This window comes from Ailuropoda melanoleuca, chromosome 4 (genome assembly GCF_002007445.2).
Source record: "Ailuropoda melanoleuca isolate Jingjing chromosome 4, ASM200744v2, whole genome shotgun sequence".
NCBI lineage: Eukaryota > Metazoa > Chordata > Mammalia > Carnivora > Ursidae > Ailuropoda > Ailuropoda melanoleuca.
In genome coordinates, this window is record NC_048221.1 from 2,220,417 (window position 1) to 2,242,939 (window position 22,523).

General features: G+C 63.9%; 1 protein-coding gene across 1 annotated transcript; it reads left to right on the top strand.

Annotated features, from left to right (window-relative positions):
* The first annotated feature begins 65 nt into the window (after positions 1-65).
* On the top strand, positions 66-20,802 carry GNA11 (G protein subunit alpha 11). The gene is made up of 7 exons (XM_002923556.4): positions 66-201; positions 12,896-13,080; positions 14,842-14,996; positions 15,500-15,628; positions 18,479-18,608; positions 18,690-18,843; positions 20,318-20,802. Exons 1-7 carry the CDS (start codon positions 66-68, stop codon positions 20,506-20,508), a joined length of 1,080 nt encoding a protein of 359 aa, XP_002923602.2. The 3' UTR covers positions 20,509-20,802.
* The last annotated feature ends 1,721 nt before the right edge of the window (positions 20,803-22,523 follow it).

Sequence of the window (22,523 nt, forward strand, 5' to 3'; positions counted from 1 at the left end):
CCAGGGCCGAGCCGGGGGGCGGCGGCGGCGGCGGGGGCGGCCGGCGGGCGGCCGGGGCCGGGACGATGACTCTGGAGTCCATGATGGCGTGCTGCCTCAGCGATGAGGTGAAGGAGTCCAAGCGGATCAACGCCGAGATCGAGAAGCAGCTGCGGCGGGACAAGCGCGACGCCCGGCGCGAGCTGAAGCTGCTGCTGCTCGGTGAGTGGGGCCGGGCCTGCTGGGGTCCCGCGGGCCAGCAGCGGGTGTCGGCGCGCGCCGGGTGGGGCCGACCCTGCCTTGCAGCCCGCGGCCCGTGCCGATCTCTGCTTTTGCTGTCCGCAGCACGCCCCAGGCTCCTGCGGGGCGGGCCCCCGCCTGTGCTGTCCACCGCCAGTCCCAGCCCCTGGGAACGTGGTCAGCCTTGCTTGTGCGGTCCAGATCGGGCTCTAGGTTCCTCCAGGGTCAGCCGTGCTTGCGCTGCCCATATGGGGCTTCCGGGGTCCTCCAGGGTCAGCCCCTGCTTCTGCTGTGCACATCAGGTGTTCAGGTCCTTGTGCGGTCAGCTCTGCCTTTCTTGTCCAGATCAGGCCCTTGGCTCCTTCAGGGGCAGCCCCTGCCTCTACTGTCCCGGGTGGGGGGGGCGCCTCAGAACCCTGGAGGGTCGGCCCTGTGCCACTTCTCAGCCGGCGACCCCCTTGCCCATACAGGGCTGGCCTTTTGTATCTGCCCTGCCGGCTGTACCCCCCTGGCTGCCCCAGCATCTGTCCAGGGCCAGACCTCTGGGTTGCAGTCCCCAAGCTGTGCCCCTCACCTCCCTGGATCTTGTCTTGGTGCTTCCCAGCAGGTGGAGCCCTGTTCCTGCATGCAGGGTCTGTCCCCCTTTAGCACCCCATTCCCTCTGCGGGAAAACTGTTTCCCTCCCGAATGGGGTAGACACCTCTTGCGGGAGAAGACAGCCTTTCCTTCCGTCAGGGTTCCTGTTTTAGGCGGAGGCCAGGGCGGGGGGCCCCTGCAGGAGCCTTCGAGGGTCCTCAGAGCTGGCCAGCTCACCACCCTTCCCCAAACCCTTTCCTTCCATCTTGGTGGGAGCCGCTCTCCTGGGTCCTCCCCCTCCTGGAGAAGATTCCTGCCCCAGTCACCAGGGTCCGGGTCTCCATCTCCCCAGGGCACACCTGTTGTAGGGAGCACGTTGCCCCAGCTGTTGGCAAAGTGCTGTCACCCAGAGGAGGGCTGTTGAAGGACCTACCGCCAAAGGCAGGAAGGTCGTTTACAAAACAGAAACCCTTGCCCTGCCCTTCTCCGGAGCTCTGCTTTATTCCCGCACTGCAGGGAAGGTGGGAAATGCTTACACGCCCTCAGAGGTAGCTTGGATGGGCCCAGGGTGGGAGGAGGCGCTGTCACAGAGGGGTGCGCTGGAAGGGTGGCGGAGGGCTTGGGAGAGCGGAGTGTGCAGGTGAACGAGCTGTGTCGGTGGCCTGTGGGAGGCCGCAGGTCTTGGCGGGAATGCATTGCTTCTCTTGCCCGCAGTGGCCCTGCTGGGCCCTCCGTTTGATGAAATACCTTCCCTATTTTTGTTTTGGTTTTTGTTTTTTTTACAGATGTGTTCCAATTTACGTAAACTCTATAAAATAGGCCAACTTTGCTGAGAAGACAGGCAGAGAGTAAGCTTCAGGTTTGGAGGAGACTTGTAGTGGGTTCTGGGGGGACAGCGTGGCACTGGCTGGTTTTGCAGTGTGACGCAGACTTTATTACGGGAGGGGGACTTTAGAAGTTATTGGCGTGTTAACAATATTGCCAGATGGTCTTGGCCTGGGGGCTGCATGAGCCTCAGAACGCCCCCGCCACTCATCCTGAGCACCCAAGGTTTGGACTGACCTGCGGTTCAGAGAGGCAGGTCAACAGGTCACGCTTCTGCGGCCTTGGTGTGGGTCTCCAGTCTCCCTGGATTGGGAGACCCAGCAGGGCCACCTGCCCAGAGTGTCTGGTGCCTGCCTGTGGGTGGGGGTGCCAACAGCACAGTACTTGTCTACAGTCCCACACCGCCGCCGCTGCCCTGTGACCCTAGAGAGACACCCAGCCCTCCCCCTGCCGGCCTGCACTATGGGGAATCATGGACCATTTCAGGGGGTGGTTAAGTTCTAGGTGTGGGGTCAGATAGGAAAATGAGGAAGAAGTGAGCTTGCAGGTCCAAAGTGGAGTTCTGTGGCAGGAAGACAGCTGTGAATGCTGAGTGGAGGTTTGGGCCCCATGCTGGGGTGAGGGCTGAGCAGCATCCCTGGCCCGACCCACTGGATGCCAGGAGCACCCCCAGTCATGACAGCCACAGACACCCCCAGACACTGCCTGGTGTGCCCTGGAGACAGAATCGCCTCCCCTCCAGTGCCCCGTGGTAGTGCGCGGTATCAAATGCGCGTCGCAGAGCTGGGGTGTAGTCAGCGTACATGCCTTGTCGGATGCTTCGTGAATGCTTATGAAGTGGGTACTTTGTGTGTGCGTGCAAAGCCCTGTGCGTGTGCGCATGCAGCACGTGCCGTGCGCGTGAGCGTGAAGAAGGCAGGCGTTCAGCTCTGTGGGTGCTGCTGTTCCAGGCCGAGGTATTGTTCACATTTTGTCTGTTCGGGAGCGGGAGTAGAGGGCACGGCCGTGCCGCAGATGTGCCCTGCCAGCTCCGGGATCTGTAGTCCTGAGGGCTCACCGTCATTCTCCCATTTTGTGGATGAGCACCCTGAGGTGGGGGGGGGCTGCAAAGCCATTTAGGAGCTCTTGGGGCGGGGTCCCAGGCAGGCCCGGATGGCTTCTGCCTCCCGTGACCTCTCCTGGGCAAGTCCTTTTGTCGTGTTTCTGTCACTTGGTAGAAAACCACTGAGGAGGCCCCTTGTCTGTTCCTTAGGGCAGGTTTCCTGTTTGAAAACTGAGGTCTTCCATGGGAACCTTGGTTACTGGAGGTGCAGCGTGCTGGCCCGGCGGAGCCGCCGCGGCTCTGGGATTTCTAAATAAAGCAGGGCGGTCAGTTCCACAGGCTTCCTGTCGGCTGCGCCGGCCCCCAAAGGGCAGTGAAAAGGCCCGGAATCTGGCATGGGGTGTGGCGGCCCTGGTGGGAAGGGCGCGCCTCCCAGTGCTTTGAGGCGCGGAGTGGAGCTTAGCCACTGGTTCCTGGCGGAGTGGTCAGGCTGCATCCCCTGCCGCCTGGGAGAACAGGAAGCACCCTTGGGGAGCCTCTCGTGCACCCCTGGGTTACCGCAGGGCTGTGGTAGGACTGTGACTTACCCCAGTATTTGCCTCATGCCCCTTCAATTTAAATTAAATTTTTTTTGCCCGAATGGCCCGCTTTCTTTGGGCACAGTGCCTGGAAGAGCTACAGGAGGCCAGAATTGCTCTGAGACCGCCCCCTGCCTCAGTTTCCCTGAATGGACCCGGAGGACGCCAGTGCCCGGGCACGGCTCTCTCTCCCCCTCACCGTGGGGCCTGATGGAGGTCAGCTAGCGTGGGGCCCTCCGAGCTCAGCCTCCAGGTGTGTCCTGGCGCCGGGGCTGCTCGGCTCCTCAGCCCTGGGGCCACTGGGGCTGCTCGGCGCTGGGGCCGCGAGGCCAGCCTCTGAACTCGCATTCGCACAGATGACCGCAGTGTGTCCCGGCTCTGCTCCCTCCCTGCATGCCCCGGACACTGGTGGGCTGGTGGCTGCGGTGGGACGTGAGGAAGTGTTCTGTCTTAGATATTGAACCACAGAAGGTTTCGCTTTCGTGTTTTTGGGGTGGAGCCCTGCTCCGTGCAGCGTTGGGAGCGCGGCTGCAGGCGTCGCTGCCAGTGGCCCTGGGTGTTTGGAGCAGCGTGCGGTGAAGCCAGACGGAGCTTCCAGGAGAACTCGGGGAGGAGGGGTGAGGGGCTTGTTTGTCCCTCTCTGTCCCAGATGGCGCTGGGTGCAAAGTTCAGCCCCGGGTGGGTGGGGTGGACAGAGCCGGACAGCAGTGGGGCAGCCGTCGGGAGGAGCTGTCGGTTTCTGGTGCCCTCCCGGCTGCTGCTGTCCCGGCCGGCAGCGGGGCCTGTTAACTGAGGACAGCCAGCCCCAGTGGCTGGCTTGCCTGGGGACCACGACAGCTGGGGAGGTGAGGGGCGCTCCCCGGCCCGGAAGCACCGGCATGCAGGCTCCTCTGGGGGCGGGCCGCGCGCGCCGCTCACAGAACTGGGATCCCAGCCCTGAGGCTTGCCGGTTTGGGGAGTTTGTGCGCTCGCTCAAAGGTGTTTATGGTACCTGTGCTTGGGGGCCTCTGTGGTCCTGGGCGGCCACCGTATCTGTGCTCTGGAGCGCATCTGGCTAGTCGTCGTGGTCCCATGTTGCGGCCACTCGCCCACCGCGCAGTCTCCTGCTCGTCCCCGCTGCTGCTCCCCACCTTCTGGTCCTGCCGCCCTGGCCCGCGGGGCAGAGCCGTCGGCCTCAGAAGTGTTTGCTGAGTGACTTCAATTTGCTGATGGAGTTCAGGTCCCCCAGGGAAGTGGGGTGAGAGTGACTTGGCACCGTCGCTGCCCCAGCTTCAGGTGGCCACAGCCCGTCTGGACACTCGACCCCTGCTCGGGCACGGCTCTTACCACCTAGCGTGTGGCACTCTGCTCTGATGTGAGCAGACAGTGACTCCGGGGGACGACAGCTCACAGTGGCCTTCCTCACGAGGCCCTCCTGCAAGTGGGCATGGGGGGCTGACTTTGAGGGCTCCCTGTGGAGCCAGCTGGGAACTGGGGGGCACTCGCCCTGGGGCAAGGCCATGTCTCCCACCCTTGCTTCCTCATCCGTCCTGAGGGGTGGCAGCCCTGGGCCGAAGCATGGTCATGGGGTTAAGTGTGATGATGCCACGGAGGCCCGTGGTGCACGGCGGGCACTCAGCGGGCAGAGGGAGCCGTTTTGTCCTGTCACTGCTTGTGACAGTCCCTGGTGAAAGCCGCTGCGACAGCCCTGGGAGGTGCATGTCCCCACCAGGACCGAACCAGAAAGTGCTGGAGTGGGGTTTCTGTTCCTGTCTGACTCCCGTGACACGGAGATAATCACAGCGACATGGAGATAATCACAGCGACCTTCTAGGATGATTGTGAGGGTCAGATGGGGCGGGGCACCACCAGGATCGTCTGTATCCGACCATACTGTCCACCCTGGTTGGCAGTCCCCTCTGCTCCTGAGCGGGGCGTCCTGTCTTGAGCGTAGTCCTCAGAGATGAGGGAGTCTTGACGCCTTTCCTCGCCGTTTCTGGTTGCTCGCAGCTGGGTGGTGCTGTGTGCCGTGGGCACAGTGTGAACACCCCCGGCGGTGTCCGGTAGGAACTGCCCTCGCGCCAGCTTGCCTTGGGGGCCGTGGTCGGGGCTTCGTGTGGGAGGAAGAGGAGCTGACGGGTCAGGCCACTCACGGAGGCCTTCAGGGCAAGAGTGTCAGCGGGAGGCAGGCAGGGCTCCTGAAGGTCTCTCCGGCTCTGCAGTCTCGCCCTCCGTCCCCTCATCTGTGCCTCCGTGGAGCGTCAGTGAGCTGTGCGGGCGGGCTCTGTTCCCAGTCCCCAGCCGGGGTGGATGGGGGGCTGGGCCCGACCGGGGGCTCACAGTGTCCTGACTGTCAGTACCCCAGGAAGGGCTACAGTAACTCAGCATACTGGGGACCAGAGCGGGGGCTCAGAAGACACGTGTTGAATGAAGGACACCCACCGAAACCAGCAGAGACAACCAGTCCCACCTTTGGGCTTTGGGGTACAGTAGGCGTCCTGGCCCAGCTGAGGGGCGCCTAGGATCTGTACCGAGAGACCCCGCTGGCTTGGCCAGGGTGTCCAGCTCCCCTCCCTTCTCCGTGCGGGTACCCATGGGTGCCTTTGCTCTCTCTGGGGGCCCTGCCACTGATGGAGGTGCACCCCACTCACGCACCGAGGCCTGCTGGCCCTGTCGGTTGTTGCTGGCTGTGAGACATCAGTGAAGCCACTGACCGTCTCTGGGTCTCAGTTCCCACACCTCCTCAGAGGTGTCACCAAATGAATGAATAAAGGCGTGTGAAGGGAGAGGAGCGTGTAACCACCGTCCTCAGCTGCTCGAGCCTTTTCTGTTTTCCCTGTCCCCTTGGGTAGAGGTCAGTGTCCCATCTGTGATCTCAGACCTTTCCACACAGCTCGAGGTCCCTGTTGGGTTTCTGGGAGTCCCAGGTCCCAGGGGTTCTCTCGTCAGTCTCCCCATGGTCCTGGCGGTTCCTCACTTCACTGCCCATACCCCGTAGTCATGGGCATCTTGGCTGCCTGCCCCTGGGGTCCAGGATTCAGTGGCCTACCTTGAGTCTCAGGGAGAAGAGACCAGCCCCATCATCCCTGCTCTGGAGGCCTTGGCCCTTCGAGTCTGGAGTCCCTTCCCTGCTCGCCTGGAGCTGGGGCTCAGACTTCCTTCTCCCTGGCCCCCCCTCCTAGATCTCAGCCCCTTGGGAGGGCGGGACAGTGAGTTCTCTTCCCACTCGGGTTTCTGCTTTCTTCCTTCTTCAGCTAGTTTGCTGGGCATAGGTCAGACTCGGCCCTCCTGAGGGTGACGTGTCAGCGCGTGCCCAGAGGGCATCCACAGGTTCCCTGCTCATGCTGTGCCCCATCTGACCCCGTAGGCTCCCTGTTCTTGGAGTAACTACCCATCGAGTTCCCTACCCGCACAGGGAAGCGGAGAACCCATGGGGGATGCTTGACGGAGCCAGCCTGTTGGATTGGGGCCGAGTTCATTCCCTTCATTCATAAAATACTTGTGCGGTGCCTTCTGTCAGGCACCTTTGCTTACGGGGCCAGGGGCAGGCGGCTGCGAGCAGAGCCCCAGCCCAGTGTGCAGACACACAGGGAAGAGCAGACCTCACAGGGGAGTGGCTGGGGTGGTGTCCTCTGGAGAAAGAACAGATAGGCCATCGGGGTGCTGGGGGTACTTCTTGGAAGCCGTGAACTTGAGTTTCTGTGCAGGAGGCATCACTTGTGCTGGGGGGCAGGTGCCTGCTTGGTGGCTTACATTTCATGGTGGCACGGGGGCCCGTGGATGTCTCCTTGAAACAACAAGCAGCAAGCACAGTAGGGGAGCCCACAGCCGGGACCTGGAGCTGCACGGTTCCTTCTGGGGAGGTGCTGTGATTTCATTGCTTGTCCTGATGCTTGAGTCCCCCCACCACAGGGACCCTCCTGTCACCCTTCTCTCCATGCCCCCCCCCGGCACCCAGCAGTGTGTCCTCCATGCCATCATGTCAGCGGCACCGTGCCGTGTGGGACGTGGAGTGCAGTTTCCCACGTGGCAGAGTCCCCCAGACCCCATCCGGCTGTCACATGTGTCCACGGGGGTTCCTTTTCAGTGGTGAGTAGCACTCCGCCGTACAGCTGGGCCATTGTGACCGTCTGCCTGGACCTGAAGGACATCTGGGTCGATGCCACTTCTCGGGCTCCGGGAACACTGCTCTGGAAATTACGCGCGGGTGTTGGAGTGGACGTTGGTGTCTGCTGCAGCGAGCGACTTGGGAGCTCGTGGGTCCAGGGCAGCTGCAGCGGCGTGGTTGGGGGCGAGTCGGGTGCTGTCAGCAGCTCGAGGGCACAGAGTGAGGCTCAGTCTTGGGAGTGTCCCACACTTTGACTTGAGGTGGGGCCTCGATTTTCTCCATGCTGGGCAGTCACTGAAGGTTTTTGAGCCAGAAGGGCACATGTGACCAGATCTGGAGCCTGACTGAGGGTTGGGCAGGTTGAGCCGGAGGCTGGAGACTGAGGGCCAAGACCCCGGGCAGGTCAGCAGGAGAGAGCCCTGAGGGAGGCAAAGAGTGCAGGGCTGACCAGGATCCGGGGCGTCGGCCAGGGCACAGGGGCCGGGGGAGCAGCTGGTGGCAGAGGGGCCCAGCCATGAGGTCCAGGCAGGCCTTGCCCCTGAGACACTTCTGGGCAGGTGGACATTGGCTCAAGTGCTTGGCGGTTCTGGGGCCAGGGATCCTGTCACAGGCCCGAGTCCCAGCTCGCAGGCGACAGTTAGGGCAGTGGCTCAGTTGGCCCAGGAAACAGGGCATCTGGAAAACTAACCTGGGTTGCTCTGGCCAGCTCAGCCTTGCCCTGAGCCCAGTCCGTCTGCCTCCATCCCTCCCTCCCTCCCAGACGTGGTGGCCCAGTGCCTCACGGGCAGTGGGCCTGGCCTGTGCCGAGGCAGAGGGCCCTGCTGGCGCCTGCCCACCGTGCCGCTGCACCTGGCCTTGCGGGCTCCCTGCTCACTTGACGTTGGCCCAGAGCATACACGACGTTGGACATGCACTGCTTTCCTCCGAGGGCCTCACCTCCCTGAACCCACCACCTTCACACCCTCCTTTCTCTGTCCTTCCTGGCAAAGTGGTGGCTGCCCCGGGCCAGGTCACTGATCACCCCGTTTCCCAGGCGGACCAAGACAGTGTGCCGTGGTGTTCCCTCTAGCTTCCTTTTCCTCTCGGCTTTGTTGACATTTGATTGACATCAATACCGTGTAAGTTTCAGGGGTACGACCTGATGGTTTGATACATGTATACACCATGAAATGATTGCCACGATTAGGTCAGTTAGCACATCCGTCACCTCATGTTGTCATGCCTTGTTTCTGTGCGTTTTGGTTCTTCTGGAGGTCGGCCGTGGCCGTGGTTTTTGCTGTGGCTACTGTGCTGTGTGGGGGCATTTGCAGACTAGACAGCAGGGTTTGGTAGGGACCCATGTGACCTTAGCCGTGCCCCTTGTTCAGGACCCCCTGACATCTCCAGGGGCTGATCCCGCATTTCAGGCTTCAGTTTTAAAAGGGGAGTGCCCTGGACACCCCCTGTTCTCCCTTGGCCCAGCTTCTTGCCAAACATGAGTGTGCTCTCTGGCACAGCATTGAGGGCCCCTTCACAGACATGCCCCCCACACCTCCCATCCCCTCCTGGGGCCCCCAGCAGAGTGTTGCTGACTGACATAGCTGCCTGTATGTGTGTGGGAGGGTGTGCACACATGTATGAGCTTGTGTTTGCACGTGTGCATGTGTGGGTGTGCATGTGTGTGCACGTGAGCGTGTGTGTGCATGTATGTGTATACACGGGCGTGCATGTGAGCATGCGTGTGCATGTGCGTGCGCACATGAGCGTGTGTGCATGTGAGCATGCGTGTGAGTGTGTGTGCATGTATGTGTATACACAGGCGTGCATGTGGGTGTGCATGTGAGCATGCGTGCATGTATGTGCGTGCGCACGTGAGCGTGTGTGCATGTGAGCGTGTGTGCATGTATGTGCGTGCGCACGTGAGCGTGTGTGCACGTGAGTGTGTGCATGTATGTGTACACACGGGCGTGCATGTGGGTGTGCATGTGAGCATGCGTGTGCATGTATGTGTGTGCGCACGTGAGCGTGTGTGCATGTATGTGTATACATGGGCGTGCATGTGGGTGTGCATGTGAGCATGCGTGTGAGCATGTGAGCATGTGTGAGAGCGTGTGTGCATGTATGCATGTATGTGCATGCGCACGTGAGCATGTGTGCATGTGAGCGTGTGTGTGCATGTATGTGTATACACAGGTGTGCATGTGGGTGTGCATGTGAGCATGTGTGTGCATGTATGTGCGTGTGCACGTGAGTGTGTGTGCACACGAGCGTGCGTGAGCGTGTGTGCATGTATGTGTATACATGGGCGTGCATGTGGGTGTGCATGTGAGCATGCGTGTGCATGTATGTGCGTGCGCACGTGAGCGTGTGTGCACATGAGCGTGCGTGAGCGTGTGTGCATGTATGTGTATACACGGGCGTGCATGTGTGTGTGTGAGCATGTGTGCATGTGAGCGTGTGTGCATGTGAGTGCATGTGATCATGCATGTGGGGGCATGCACGCTAGCAGGTATGTGCGTGTGTGTGCACACACGTGTGGGCGTGTGCGTGTGAGTGACCCCATAGCAGGTCTGCACTGCCTCTGGAGCGCTCTAGTGGGGGCTGATTCTCTCTTTTGCCTTCATTTTTAAATTTTTAGAAAAGGTTTATTTATTTGAGAGCGAGAGCACACGCACGCGCACTGAGCACATGAGGGCAGAGGGAAAGGGAGACAGAATCCCGTGCTGCCTCTGCACTGAGCACGGAGCCCGACACAGGGCTCAGTCCCCCGACCCCGAGGTCACGACCTGAGCTAAAACCAAGAGTCGAACTTAACTGACTGCGCCAGCCGGGCGCCCCTGAGTCCGTTTCTGAAAAGCCGGCGTGAGGCCAGTCCCTTTCGCACCTGGCGTGCTCGCCGTCTCAGACTCTTCGGTGGCTCTCCCCCACACCTGGTGGCAGAGCTGTGGCCTGCCTTTTCCAGGCGATAGTCCCCGCGTGTGCCGCAGTGGCCTCAGTGTGGGACTTGCCCCGTCCCCCCCTCGGGCTGAGTGGGGGGGCTGCATCTCGGGGTTTGGCTCTGAGGTGTGCTGCCTGTGAGGGACCCTTCCAGACGGACCGGCAGGGCAGTTTGCCCTCTGTAAACACGTTTTTTCAGAAACAGAGGTTCTCACTCAGGGCCCCCTGCCTCCCAGAGGCCCCGGGGCGGTATCTGGGGACGTCTATGGTTGTCGCACTGGTGGTGCTCCTGGTGTCCTGGGCTGGGACCGGGGACGCTGCTCAGGCCCCCGCAGTGCCTGGGACGTCCCCCCCCCCAAAAAAATGACTGTGCCTGGTGTCCGCAGCGCCGAGGGGGACAGACCTGGGTCAAGAGGAATCCGCATTAGAGATCGCATTCGTAGCGTGCATGCCCCCGCCCTGCAGCGCGTGGTGAGGGAGCAGCGTGGATCCCCCTGGGGATACGTGGGGCCGTGGGCACGTCCCTCCCACTCCCTCCTGCCCCTGGAACTCTCGGGGAGTGTTGGCCGGAGTGAACAGGTGGCCTCGTGTCACTTTTATAGCAGAGGTGAGTTGTTTGAGATAGGACGGACGGGGGATGCGGTGAAGGTAATTACCTTTCTTGATGATGGACCCAGAGTCATTTTATTTATTCTGGGAAGGATCTGAGGCAGTTGGTAGAAGCACCAGAAAGGCGCGGGCACTGCAGCCAAGGCCTCTGTGGCTTGGGTCTCCCCGAGCGTGCTCAGTGACTTGGATGCTGGCCGAGGGCCTCCAGGCTGCAGGACGGTGTGGACGCGTGCGGAGGCCCCGGTCTGTGGAGGAGGCCAGCAGCAGACGCCTGCAGAGGGGCTTCCTGCTCGGGCCGCGGTCACGGTTCCGGGGGCAGGGCGTCTGCCCGCCCGCAGGGCGCAGGGGCCTTCTGGAACGCAGGCCGCGCCCCAGGTGTGTGAGCGGGCGGCATCCGCACAGGGGACCCCGCTCAGGCCAGTGCGTGGACGTGGGCAGACTCGGGACTGACTCAGAGACAGAGGGGCGGAAAGAAGCCTAGAGCAGCAGGTGGGGCGAGGTGGGGGGTTTTGAGCCCCCCGGGAGGAGGTGCTGGGCCTTCAGCCTGCGAGCGAGGGCTTGTCGGGCAGCCGTTGGAGGCAGTGCACTCTTAGACGTGGGCAGTTTTCTCATGCTGGGTGGTCACAGCACTCCACAGCTTAGCCTCACGTGCGGACGCTCACGCTCTGAGGGTCAGGAGTCTAGGCGATCCGGGCTCCAGCTCCCCCAGGAGGTTGCAGAGCACGTGTCTGCTGCGGCCAGAGGAGCCACTTCCTGCCGGGCCCTCTCCCCAGCGCTGCCCACGCGTCCTCGCGGCCTGGTGGCTGTCCCCGCCCCCGGCGGTGCCGGACAGTGTGGAGCGAGCTGCTGGTGTCGGAAGTGACACCCCTGGTCCAGCCTGCGCTCGCTGCAAGGGGGTCCATCTCCCCACTTCGGAGGGGACGCGGCCGAGGTTTGTGGGCATGAAGCACCCTACAGTTGCTGTCGCTGTGTGTGGGGTGAGCCTGCTGAGGGGACAGGCGTGCCGCTTGGCCCCCGGACCGGGGTGGGGAGAGGCGGGCGCAAGAGGGCGCCCTGGGCGGGGTGGTGCCGGGGCTGGAGCTGGAGCTGGAGCGGAGCAGACGGCTGCTCACAGGCTCGTGCGGAGCTGGGATGAGGGCGTGGTGGCCCTGTGGCCCCTCTCCGGATGGCTTTCCCGCTGACTTGCTGATCCTTCTGATCCCTCGAGACCGAGGTAGGGGCAGCATGCTGCCTGGAAGAGCCGGGTGAGCCCCGCATCCCCTCACGCCTGCGCAAGGGACGGGAGACAGGACGGTCTGATGTGTGCGCGAGGGCAGTGGGCGGGGGAAGGGAGCAGACGCCTGGTCAAGGGGGGAGCTGGGTTCCTGTGTGTGGGCGTGGGCCACGGGGCTCGGACTCGTCCAGGTGCCATGGTCACTCTGTGAGCTCGGAGTGCTCGGCAGGCCGCATGATGCCAGGTGGGTTTATGAGTTCACAGCTAAGGGGGAAGGAGCTTTTGGGGACCATTGTGGGGATGGATTCCGTCCTTAGGCTGCCCTGGCTTCTGTGCAGATACTAAACCCTCACCCCCAAGTAAGGTTGACGCTGGAAGGGGAGCGTGGTTGGGGGTCCATGGCGACGTTGTCAAATTGGACTTGTCCACGGTGGGCGTGGGCAGGTCCTAAGGGCTGGCGCTGTGGGGGGCACGCCTAGAGAGGCCCAGAGGGGCAGTCGCCAGTCAGCCCGACGGGTCAGGGAGGCCACGGCGCCTGGCGGAGACACACGGCCCTGTGTCTCACTGCAGCCTCTGGGGTATGGAGCGCGTGCCGTGACCAGGCGGGACGTGTGGGGCACCCGCCGGCTTCACACCTCGGTGCCAGGTGCCCGGCAGACGGCCCCCCCCCGAGCCTCGGTTTCCCATTGCGTAGAAGGCTGTGTGCTTGGGGGCATGACCAAGCTAAAATGGGGGACGCCCCTCCCAGAGTGGCCGCCCGCTGGCCCGGCGGGTCCCACCCCCTGGAGGGCCGAGCTCTCGGGCTCTGACCCCAGCGCCCCGCTCCGCAGGCACGGGCGAGAGCGGCAAGAGTACGTTCATCAAGCAGATGCGGATCATCCACGGGGCGGGCTACTCGGAGGAGGACAAGCGGGGCTTCACCAAGCTCGTCTACCAGAACATCTTCACCGCCATGCAGGCCATGATCCGCGCCATGGAGACCCTCAAGATCCTGTACAAGTACGAGCAGAACAAGGTGAGGCCCGGCCCCGCGAGCCCCTCCCCGGCCGCCGACGAGCCCGGGCTGGACGGGTCACACACGTGGCCTCACACTGCGGGGCCTTCTGTGTCCGGTTCCCTCCCTGGGCGTCGTGGGCTCGGGGTCCGGCCCCGGGCCGCGCGGGTGGGCGCCTCGCTCCTGCTCGCGGCCGAGCGATGCTTCCACGTGTTCACCACCTGACGGCCGAGTGACACTCCCGTGTGCAGGTGGACGCGCTGCGTGTGTTGCTCACCCACTGATGGACGCGGGTCGTTTCCATTGCATGGCTCCTCCCGCTGCTGCGGTGACATTCGAGTGCAGGTTGCTGTGCGCACCCGTGGTCACGTCCCCGGGCGGTGGGGTTCCCAGGGCCGCTCGAGGTCTGCCCTTGGGAGCAGCTGCCAGCCCGTTCTCACCGCAGCGTTCCCCCCAGCCACGCGCCAGTGGGCTGTCACTGGCCCTCCCTTGGCCCTGCTTTTGTAGATCTGTTTTCGGGGGTTTCTCCTTCAACCCCAGAAGGTTGCCCTGGGCCGACATGAGGCACGGGAGCCCATAATTATGCAGTGTGGTTTAAGTGAATCCATTTGCTTTGAGGCTTAAGAAGGTCAGTCAGCCGGATTGCTGGTACGTCTCCGACTGGCACCTTCCTCCCTCTATTCCCGGTTCACAGATGACCAGGGACCCCCAACAGGGCCTGGTGTTGGGTTGGGGGGCCTGCTGGAGCCCCTTGTGCTCTGGGTCTGGGTTTGCGTGATCTGCTTAGCCGAGGCCGTCTCCGGCACCCAGACCACAGGTTCTAGCCGGTCTGGCGTTTGGACCGTAGATGTCCATCTGCAGCTAGAACAGAGGTTGCGCACTGTGTCCTGTTTTTGTAAATACGGTTCTGTTGGTACATGTGATGCCTACGTGTTCGTGTATCATCCTTGATGGCTTTTGCTCCAGTGGCGGAGACGGGGGCCACAAAGCCGAAAACACTGTTCTTTGGGGTCTTACGAAGCCGACCTCTGATCCCTGGTCCTCACGCATCAACAGTCAGGGGTTTTCCGGGGCTTGTGTCTGCTTCTCTAGGCCCAGACTACGGGCAGGTGAGGGCTGGAGGCCACGTTTGTTGGGGGGGACCAGTGGGGGCCAGCTCTCCAGCCCAGGAGGAGCCTGCTGGCTTTCAGAGTGCGGGCTCGGGCTCCCTCGTGCCCCGTTTGGCTTCTGTCCAGGTGTGTCGTCTGCAGTCCCTCAGCTGGTGGCCGGCTGTGCAGGCTGGACCGCCCTGAGACGACAGGCCCGGGGACCCCGGGCTGGTTCCTCTGACCAGCGCCCCGCCCCCTGCGCACTCTCCCTTCAGAGGTTGCTGGGGTTTGAGGGGCTGTGTGCCGGGAAGGGGGTGCAGGCCGAACAGACTTCTGAGGTGACTTCTCTTGCCTCACCTGTGAAACGGGGACGGGGGAGCTGCTGACGGTGTTGTGTGTTCCGTTGCTCTGTTCTGTTTTGGGGTCGGTCCTTGGTCGCTTTTAAAGTGTTTGCTTGTTTGTACACGTGGTTGCTTCCAGTCCCGCCTGCTGCCCCCGCAAAGCCGCGCCCCAACAGGCCGGCCCGGCGCCAGGAGCTGTTCTCGGGCTTTGCTTTGGGGACCTCGCCCTGAGGGACGGCCCCCGCGGCTCACTCTCACTCCTTCCTGGCATGTGCTCGTGCTTTGGTGGGGCTTTGGTCCCCACTCGGTCAGGCGACCCGTGGGGCCCATGGCTCTCCCTGCCCTCCTCGCAGGCCAACGCGCTCCTGATCCGCGAGGTGGATGTGGAGAAGGTGACAACATTCGAGCACCGCTACGTGCACGCCATCAAGACCCTGTGGGATGACCCCGGCATCCAGGAGTGCTACGACCGGAGGCGGGAATATCAGCTCTCGGACTCCGCCAAGTAGTGAGTAGGGCGCCCGGCCCGCTGGCTGCAGCCAGGCCCCGGGGGGCTGGCAGGTGAACGCGGGGAACGCAGACTTGCCGCTCGTGACGGCTGGGCTGGCGTGAGAGGGTCGCTGTTGGCAGCCCGGCGGGGCCGGAGTGTCTTGTACCGCCTTTTCTGGGAATCTGCACCTGTGCTAAAACGGGAAGATTCATTTGGAGAAGTCGCCCTCTAGCCCGTCTGCCCGGCCAGTCCCCTTTCTCCTGCCGCAGTGGCTGTCCTCAGGCAGCCCTGTGACAGACCTCCAGAGCCAGCCTGACCTCTGTTCTGCGGCCCCCTGCCCCATGAGAGGCCTCTGCCTGACCCCGGGTCCGCCTCATCCCAAGTACTTGGGGTTGTCCCACCCCTGCCAGTGAGGCACAGTGCCGGGCTCCTTCTGGCTGCTTAGGGGGACCGTGGTGGCTGGGCTGTGCCCCCTGCCCTTGCCTGCTGGCCCGAGCAGCCCTGTCCTTGCTGTTTTGCAGCTACCTGGCCGACGTGGACCGCATCGCCACCTCGGGCTACCTGCCCACCCAGCAGGACGTGCTGCGGGTCCGTGTGCCCACCACCGGCATCATCGAGTACCCTTTCGACCTGGAGAACATCATCTTCAGGTGCTGTTCTGAGCTGGCCTGGGGCGGTGGCGTGCTGGGGCCGCCTCGGGCTCTGCGGGCCGCACTGGGGGCCGTTCGCACCCCAGGCATCTGCTGCGGGGACAGCGATGGGTTCACCGGGTCCCAGTCTTTGCTCTCGGGGAGCTTCCGAGCCAGGATGGGAGACAGGCTCATAAATGTCACAGGGTTTCGGAGTGAGCTGTGTCCCAGTAGTGGTGTGGCCGTGACGGAGCTGGCCAGAGCAGGCCTGGAGGGGGGCCTCTCTGATGGTTCCGTGGACAAGGGAGGGTGCCAGCGCGTGTCGGTGGGGTGGGTGGTCTGGAGTTGCGGCCAGAGCCGGGTATACTGTGGGGCGGCGGAGAGGTCTGGCGGCCCTGGGGACCTGGCTCTTGGGTCCATGTGGCTCCTGGCATGTGGGCAGAATGGGGCCCAGTCCTGGCAGGTAGTGCGGCTGGAATAGACTTGGTGTGTCCTTGGGGCCACAGGCCCCGCCACTCAGCGAGGCCATGGCAGAGCCGAAGCTGCTGAGCGGCAAGGGCAAGCGTGTGTCCCCGGGGGCTGCCGCAACGCACCACCGCAGGCGCATGGCTGGAAACCACAGGCGCATTTGCCGCCGGCTCTGGAGGCCAGAAGCCGAGGAGCGGGGTGTGGGCAGGGCCGGTTCCCTCGGGGGCCGTGAGGGGGCGTCTGTTCCACGTGTCTCCACGCTCCTGGGGATCGTCGGCCATCCTCGGCGTCCCTCGCCCCACCCCCGCCTCCGTGGTCGCGTGGCCTGTCCTTGTGTGTCTGTGTCCGGACGCACCCTCTTCCTGTAAAAACACTAGTGATTGGATAAGGTCACTCCACTCTGATGTGATGTCATTTAAACTGATGACATCTGCAGCGACTCTGCTCCCAGGTCAGGTTGCGTCCCCAGGTTCTGGGTGCACTGAGTTTGGAGGACAGCGTTTCAGCCCAGCCCCGAGGCCCGGGCTGGGGCGGGTCCCGTCTGCCGCCTGTGAGTCCCCATCGCTGCCTGCAGCGCCCCCATCACGGGGCCCTCCGCTCCTGCGCAGGTTCACGCTGGGGAAGGAGTTGATGCTCCCGGGGCAGGGGGTCCCACAGAGGTGGTCAGCTGTGGCGGTTGTCACTGACCGTGGTCGTGTGCCCTGTGGCCTCGGAGCGCCAGCTCTGGGGAGCCCCTGAGGAGCTTTGGGTGTGGTTCCAGGTGCCCTTTGGCCCGAGACCTGCCCCACCGCAGGGTCCCCCAGAGGAGAGAGCAGGGGTGCTGGCAGCCCTCACCCCTCCCTGCTCTCCGCACCCTCTCTCACCCACCGGGCCTCTGTCAGAAGCCCCCTGTGGCTCCCCGGAGCCTCAGAAGCTGTAGGCATCCCCTCTGCATGGGTCTGATGCACGTTTTCCTGGTGAGGGTTCAAGGTTTTAGTTTTCTTTCTTGTTTAATCGGATCCTTGATGGGGCTGTAACCTCTGAATTCAGAGCCGAGGCCCGCGGAGCACAGGCTGGGGCTTGGGATGAGTGTTCCCCCAGCCCCCGTTGCGGGGTGACCTCCTGGCCTCCCCCTGATCACAGCACAGCCTGTGCCTGCCGGGTCCTCTGCCCGGAGTGCCTGCCCCCCCTTCCCCTCCCTGAGCTTAGGCCTGGTGTGTCACCTCCTCTCAGGTGGTATTTGTCTGGTGCCCCCTCCCTGGTCTACACTCTGCTCTGTCGTGGGCCCCCACCTCGGCCACTGCTGTTTCTCTACCGACCCACCCCTTCCTTAGCTGGGCACCCATGGGGGCAGCCTGGGGGCCCTGGCCCTGCACTTATGGCCTGGCGCCTGACCAGAATGGGGATAGCATTGAGTAATGGCGCGACTGTCCCAGTGTGAGGAGGTGGGCCTGGTCCTGAACAGGGGGCGTACTGGGGAGCCTCATGCTCCGGAAAGGCTGTGGCCGCCCATCCCGTCCACCCCGGCGGCCTTCCCCAGACCGGCCACAGCTGTTGCTGTGGGTCTAGCGGCCTCGCACGGGGCCCTTGGCCCGTCACCACCCTCTCCTGTCACCACCCTGTTGTCCCTTCAGTGTCACCCTGGCACATCCACTGTCCACCCGTGCTCACTGGAGGCTCCTCAGTGCAGGGCCCTGCTTCTGTGGCCGTGCCCAGGACAAGGCCGATGTCAGCCCCTCCCCCTGCAGGACCCAGCCGCGGGGACCCCTGCCTGAGGGCCACTCTGCTTGCCTGCTGTTGTCTTTCTTTTATCCTCATGAGAGAAAACTGAGGGGATTGCCCAGTAGCCAGCGGCAAAGTCCTGTCCTGCGTCCGGTGTGACGGGGCGTCCCTGCTGCTCACTTCCACCAGCCGCCCCCTTCTGCCCGGGAGCCCGCTGTTCACACGTTATGCTGCTCGTGCTTCTCGTGCTGGACGGGGAAGGCGACCTGCTGTTGCTCCTGGCAACAGGGACGCTTATGGCTCCGTGAGCCGCCCCCTTGCAGGGCCCAGGCGTGTGCGTCGTGTGGATGTCCTAGGTTTATCTTGTTCTCCTGTGTCCCACCGACAGAGCTGTGGTGGGCATTCATGCACGTTGTCCAAGGGGGGGGTGGTCCTCCAGATGCAGGATCTCAGGTCCCCCCCTCCCCTGCCGCGAATGCCGGCGTTCCCGCGCTCCCTAGTCCTGTGACTCCTCCGTCAGGGGCAGATGCTCAGGCTGTCACAGGTGTGGGGGGCAGGGGCTCTCCTGGGGGCTCTGCCGGCTCTCACAGTTATGGCCCTTCGCGCGAGCGGCGCCGGCCGTGCCGGTGGGAGGGGCTCCTCGGTGGGGCCGCCGTGCTGAGCCGCCGTGCTGAGCCGCCGTGGGGCTCCGGTCTCCTGCAGGATGGTGGACGTGGGAGGACAGAGGTCAGAGCGGAGGAAGTGGATCCACTGCTTTGAGAACGTGACGTCCATCATGTTCCTTGTTGCCCTGAGTGAATACGACCAAGTGCTGGTGGAGTCGGACAACGAGGTGAGGCCCCCTCTCCGCGCCCTCCCCGCCGCGTGGCCCCGGGGCGGGGGGGCATCCATCCTCACGCCTTCCTTCCCGCAGAACCGCATGGAGGAGAGCAAAGCCCTCTTCCGGACCATCATCACCTACCCCTGGTTCCAGAACTCCTCTGTCATCCTCTTCCTCAACAAGAAGGACCTGCTGGAGGACAAGATCCTGCACTCGCACCTGGTGGATTACTTCCCCGAGTTCGACGGTGAGCCGGCACGGCAGCGGCTGGGGGGGCGGGGTGGGGGGAGCGGGCAGCGGGGAACGACACCCAGAGCCCCGACTGGGCTCCCTGCCGCTCTGCGCCCTGTGATCCTGGCGGGAGGGCCGGGCGCCTCCAGCACGTCCCGTACGCTCTCCGGGCTTCGGTGTCTCTGTGATTTGGGGACGGAGTGAAGTGGGTGTTTCACGTGGGCCCTGATGGAGGCCGGTGGCGCGGTCAGTGCAAGCCGGGGAGCGTCCGGGAGCTCTGGTGACTTCGTGTTCCTCCCACCTCTGTGCCCCCCCCAGCCTTAGCAGAAGGGTCTTTGTGTCCCCGGGGGGGGTCTTGTGGGGGGGCTCTCCCACTCCCATGGTCCGTGCACAGCCGCAGGAAGGATGCACAGGGACACTCTGCTCCTAGGCCCCCACTTGCCCAGAGCTTGAGTGGGGAGGAGTGAGACCCTGGGAATGGGGGGGTGACCCAGGACCCTCTTCCCTTCCCCAAGTTCGCCTGAGCTCTAACGGAAGGCAGCACTGAGCACAGACCATCCCCGGCTCCCTTTGTGGGGCCCCTGCTGTGTGAGCATCAGCCACAGCTGCCTCCCGGGACACAGGACAGGGGAGTGATGCAGGGCTCCAGGGCGGTCCGGGCCTGGCCACCCCTCCCCAGCAGCACGGTCCTGGCGGGTAGTGGAGCCTCGGACATGGCTGTGGCCGGATGGCCGTGAGCGCACAGCTGGGACAGCAGCTGTGCAAGTGTGCACGTGTGTGCCTGCGTGTGCACCTGCCCGTGTTTGGATGTGGGTGTTGGGGGGGAAGCCGTGGGGAGGGGCAGGAAGCTTCGTGCAGTTCGGAGGTGGTGGGGGTGTCCGACGTGCGCAGCCGCTGGCTGAGAGGCCGAGGGCCACACCGGGGGACGGGCCCGGGTGGAGGCTGGCTGGCACTGGTGGCGCTATTGCCTCGGGAGACAGCTCCGCTCCAGGCCCGTGCGGTCAGGCCGGGGCTTCGCCGGGGGCGGCAGGCAGAGCTGCCTCTGCTTGGCCAGTGCCCAGGCTGCGCTCGGCGGGTGGCTGTCCGTGCACCCCGGCTGTCTGTCCGTGCACCGCGGCTGTCTGTCCGGNGAAGCTTCGTGCAGTTCGGAGGTGGTGGGGGTGTCCGACGTGCGCAGCCGCTGGCTGAGAGGCCGAGGGCCACACCGGGGGACGGGCCCGGGTGGAGGCTGGCTGGCACTGGTGGCGCTATTGCCTCGGGAGACAGCTCCGCTCCAGGCCCGTGCGGTCAGGCCGGGGCTTCGCCGGGGGCGGCAGGCAGAGCTGCCTCTGCTTGGCCAGTGCCCAGGCTGCGCTCGGCGGGTGGCTGTCCGTGCACCCCGGCTGTCTGTCCGTGCACCGCTGCTGTCTGTCCGGGCCCGGAGGGTGTCTGTCCGCCCCCGGCGCGTGCAGGCTGGCCTGGCTCACCCGCTCTGCCCCCGCCTCCCTCAGGGCCACAGCGGGACGCACAGGCTGCCCGGGAGTTCATCCTGAAGATGTTTGTGGACCTGAACCCCGACAGCGACAAGATCATCTACTCACACTTCACGTGTGCCACCGACACGGAGAACATCCGCTTCGTGTTCGCGGCCGTCAAGGACACCATCCTCCAGCTCAACCTGAAGGAGTACAACCTGGTCTGACCCGGCCGCCGCCGCCGCGCCCGGGGAACAGGGACAGCCGCCGGGCAGGCCTTCCTCCGGGTGCCGAGCCCGCCGCGGCTCTGCCCGCCCCGCGTACCCGGCTCTGCCCGCAGACGAGTTGATTTTGTTTTCATATTTTTAACAAATGGTTTTTATTTCACAGTTATCAGGGGACGTTCGTCTTTCTTTCTATACACCTCGGGCACCTTCTCACCCGTGTCAGCGGCGAGGCCGCCTTTTCCTGGCCTTGACTCGTGGCTCGCTTTTTTCTATTAAAAAAAAAAAAAAAAAAAAGAAAAGAAGGAAAAGAAAGAGACAAGACCAGCGGAGAGGAGACACGCGAGCTGCGCCCCCACTGCAGGCCGCGCCCGGGCCGGCGGCCCCCCGGCGCTCAGCAGGGACAGAGCCACCCGCCGGCCCGCCCTCCCCTGGCTCCTGGCCCTCACCGCCAAAGCCCTGGGACTGTGACTTCTCTTTCTCTCGCTCCCTAAGTTATTGACGTCCTGGACTCCAAGAAGTGGGGGTGGGTGGCACCCCCGCTGCCCTCCCTGGGAAGTGCCTAACCTTTTTTTTTTTTTGGATGAGGAAAGGAGCGCAGTGTGCTGGCTCCTTGGTCAAGGAGATGCCCCGGGACCTGGGGGCTCACCCGGGGCCCCACAGGCTGCCGTCCAGACACCCCTGAGGAGCCGAGGGTGCCCCACTGCGCCCAGGAGCCGGGAGAGGGCCCTCTTGGATTGGGAGTCACTTTTGATTTGTTCTGTTTTGAAACCAACTTGGAGACAGCGAGGGTGGGGTGGGGACTTTTTCAGAATATTCTCAGGTCTGTCCCCGAGAGGCAGAGCAGGGAGTCGCCCGCGGCGGTTTCCAGGCGCAGCCTCCCCCAGCCCTCGCCGGCTTCTCCCACTTCTGCTCCCGACCCCCTGCCCCCGAGGCACGCACGCAGCACGACGCGCACTTTGCCCAGAGCCATGGAGGGCCAGCCAGCGGCTGCTGGCGCCGCGGCCCCGGGTGGCTTCCAGGCCTGGCCACGGCCACGGCCACGCACTGAGCCAGAGCCACGGGCCGTCTTGCCTGGGCCCCCTTCTTCCGAGGGGCTTGGAGGGTGGGAACAAGGGGGGGGCTGTGTTTGGGGGGGTGGCGTTTTCATCTGATGTGGACTGAGCGCTACAGTGTTTTTCTGTGGGTATTTTTGTGTTGTTTTGATTTGCACAACGTTGAGGGAATGAGCTGCCAGTGATGCCTTGGACCCACCCCCTGCATCTGGACACGGCCCGGTCGCGGTCTGTGTGGCCGCTGTTGGTTGGGCTGCCGACAGACAGTAGAAGCAACTCGGACATCGACCCAGATGCTGGTCCGGTGTGCCTGGCCCCGCTCCCTCCGCTCTCCTGACGCAGGGGCTGGCCTGCTGGTGTCGGAGGAGGGAGCTAGGAGGGGTCTTGGGCCGACTGCAGGGGGCCCCTTGAGGGTGGGGCAGCGACATTCCTAGTGATTAGTCCTCTCTGGGGGCAGAACGGGCCCTCGTGGTGTCGTGTCTGCCTGGGTGGGGGGGAGGGTTTGGCGTGCCATAGCCCCCAGCGTGCGCCCTCAGTGCCAGGACAGGCAGTGCTGCTGGCGGGGGCTGCAAAACAGGGAACTCGGGGTCCTCGTGGGGTGGGCACCTCAATGTCTCAGCGCCTCTCTCGGGCCCAGATCACAAGGGAACTGGATTGGGGCTCGGAGGCCGACCTGAGCATGTGGGCCTGGGCACTCGAAGTATTAATTCTTCCCGGAGGGAGCAGTGTGCCAAGCACCCCAGAGCCAAAGCCTGGCCGGAGTGCCACACCACCCTTGCCTGGCGCTTCTGGAACCCCGAGGGCCCAGGACCAGAGGGCAGGGACACTGCTGTGTGCCCTAGAGGGTCGGAGACCCGCTCTGTGCCAGTGCCACTGGGGCCGGGGTGGTCCGGGCCCCTTCCTTGCCCATTGTGTGAGGTTTGTTTTTCTCGTTTTCCACCCTGGGGAACTCCATCTTCCTCC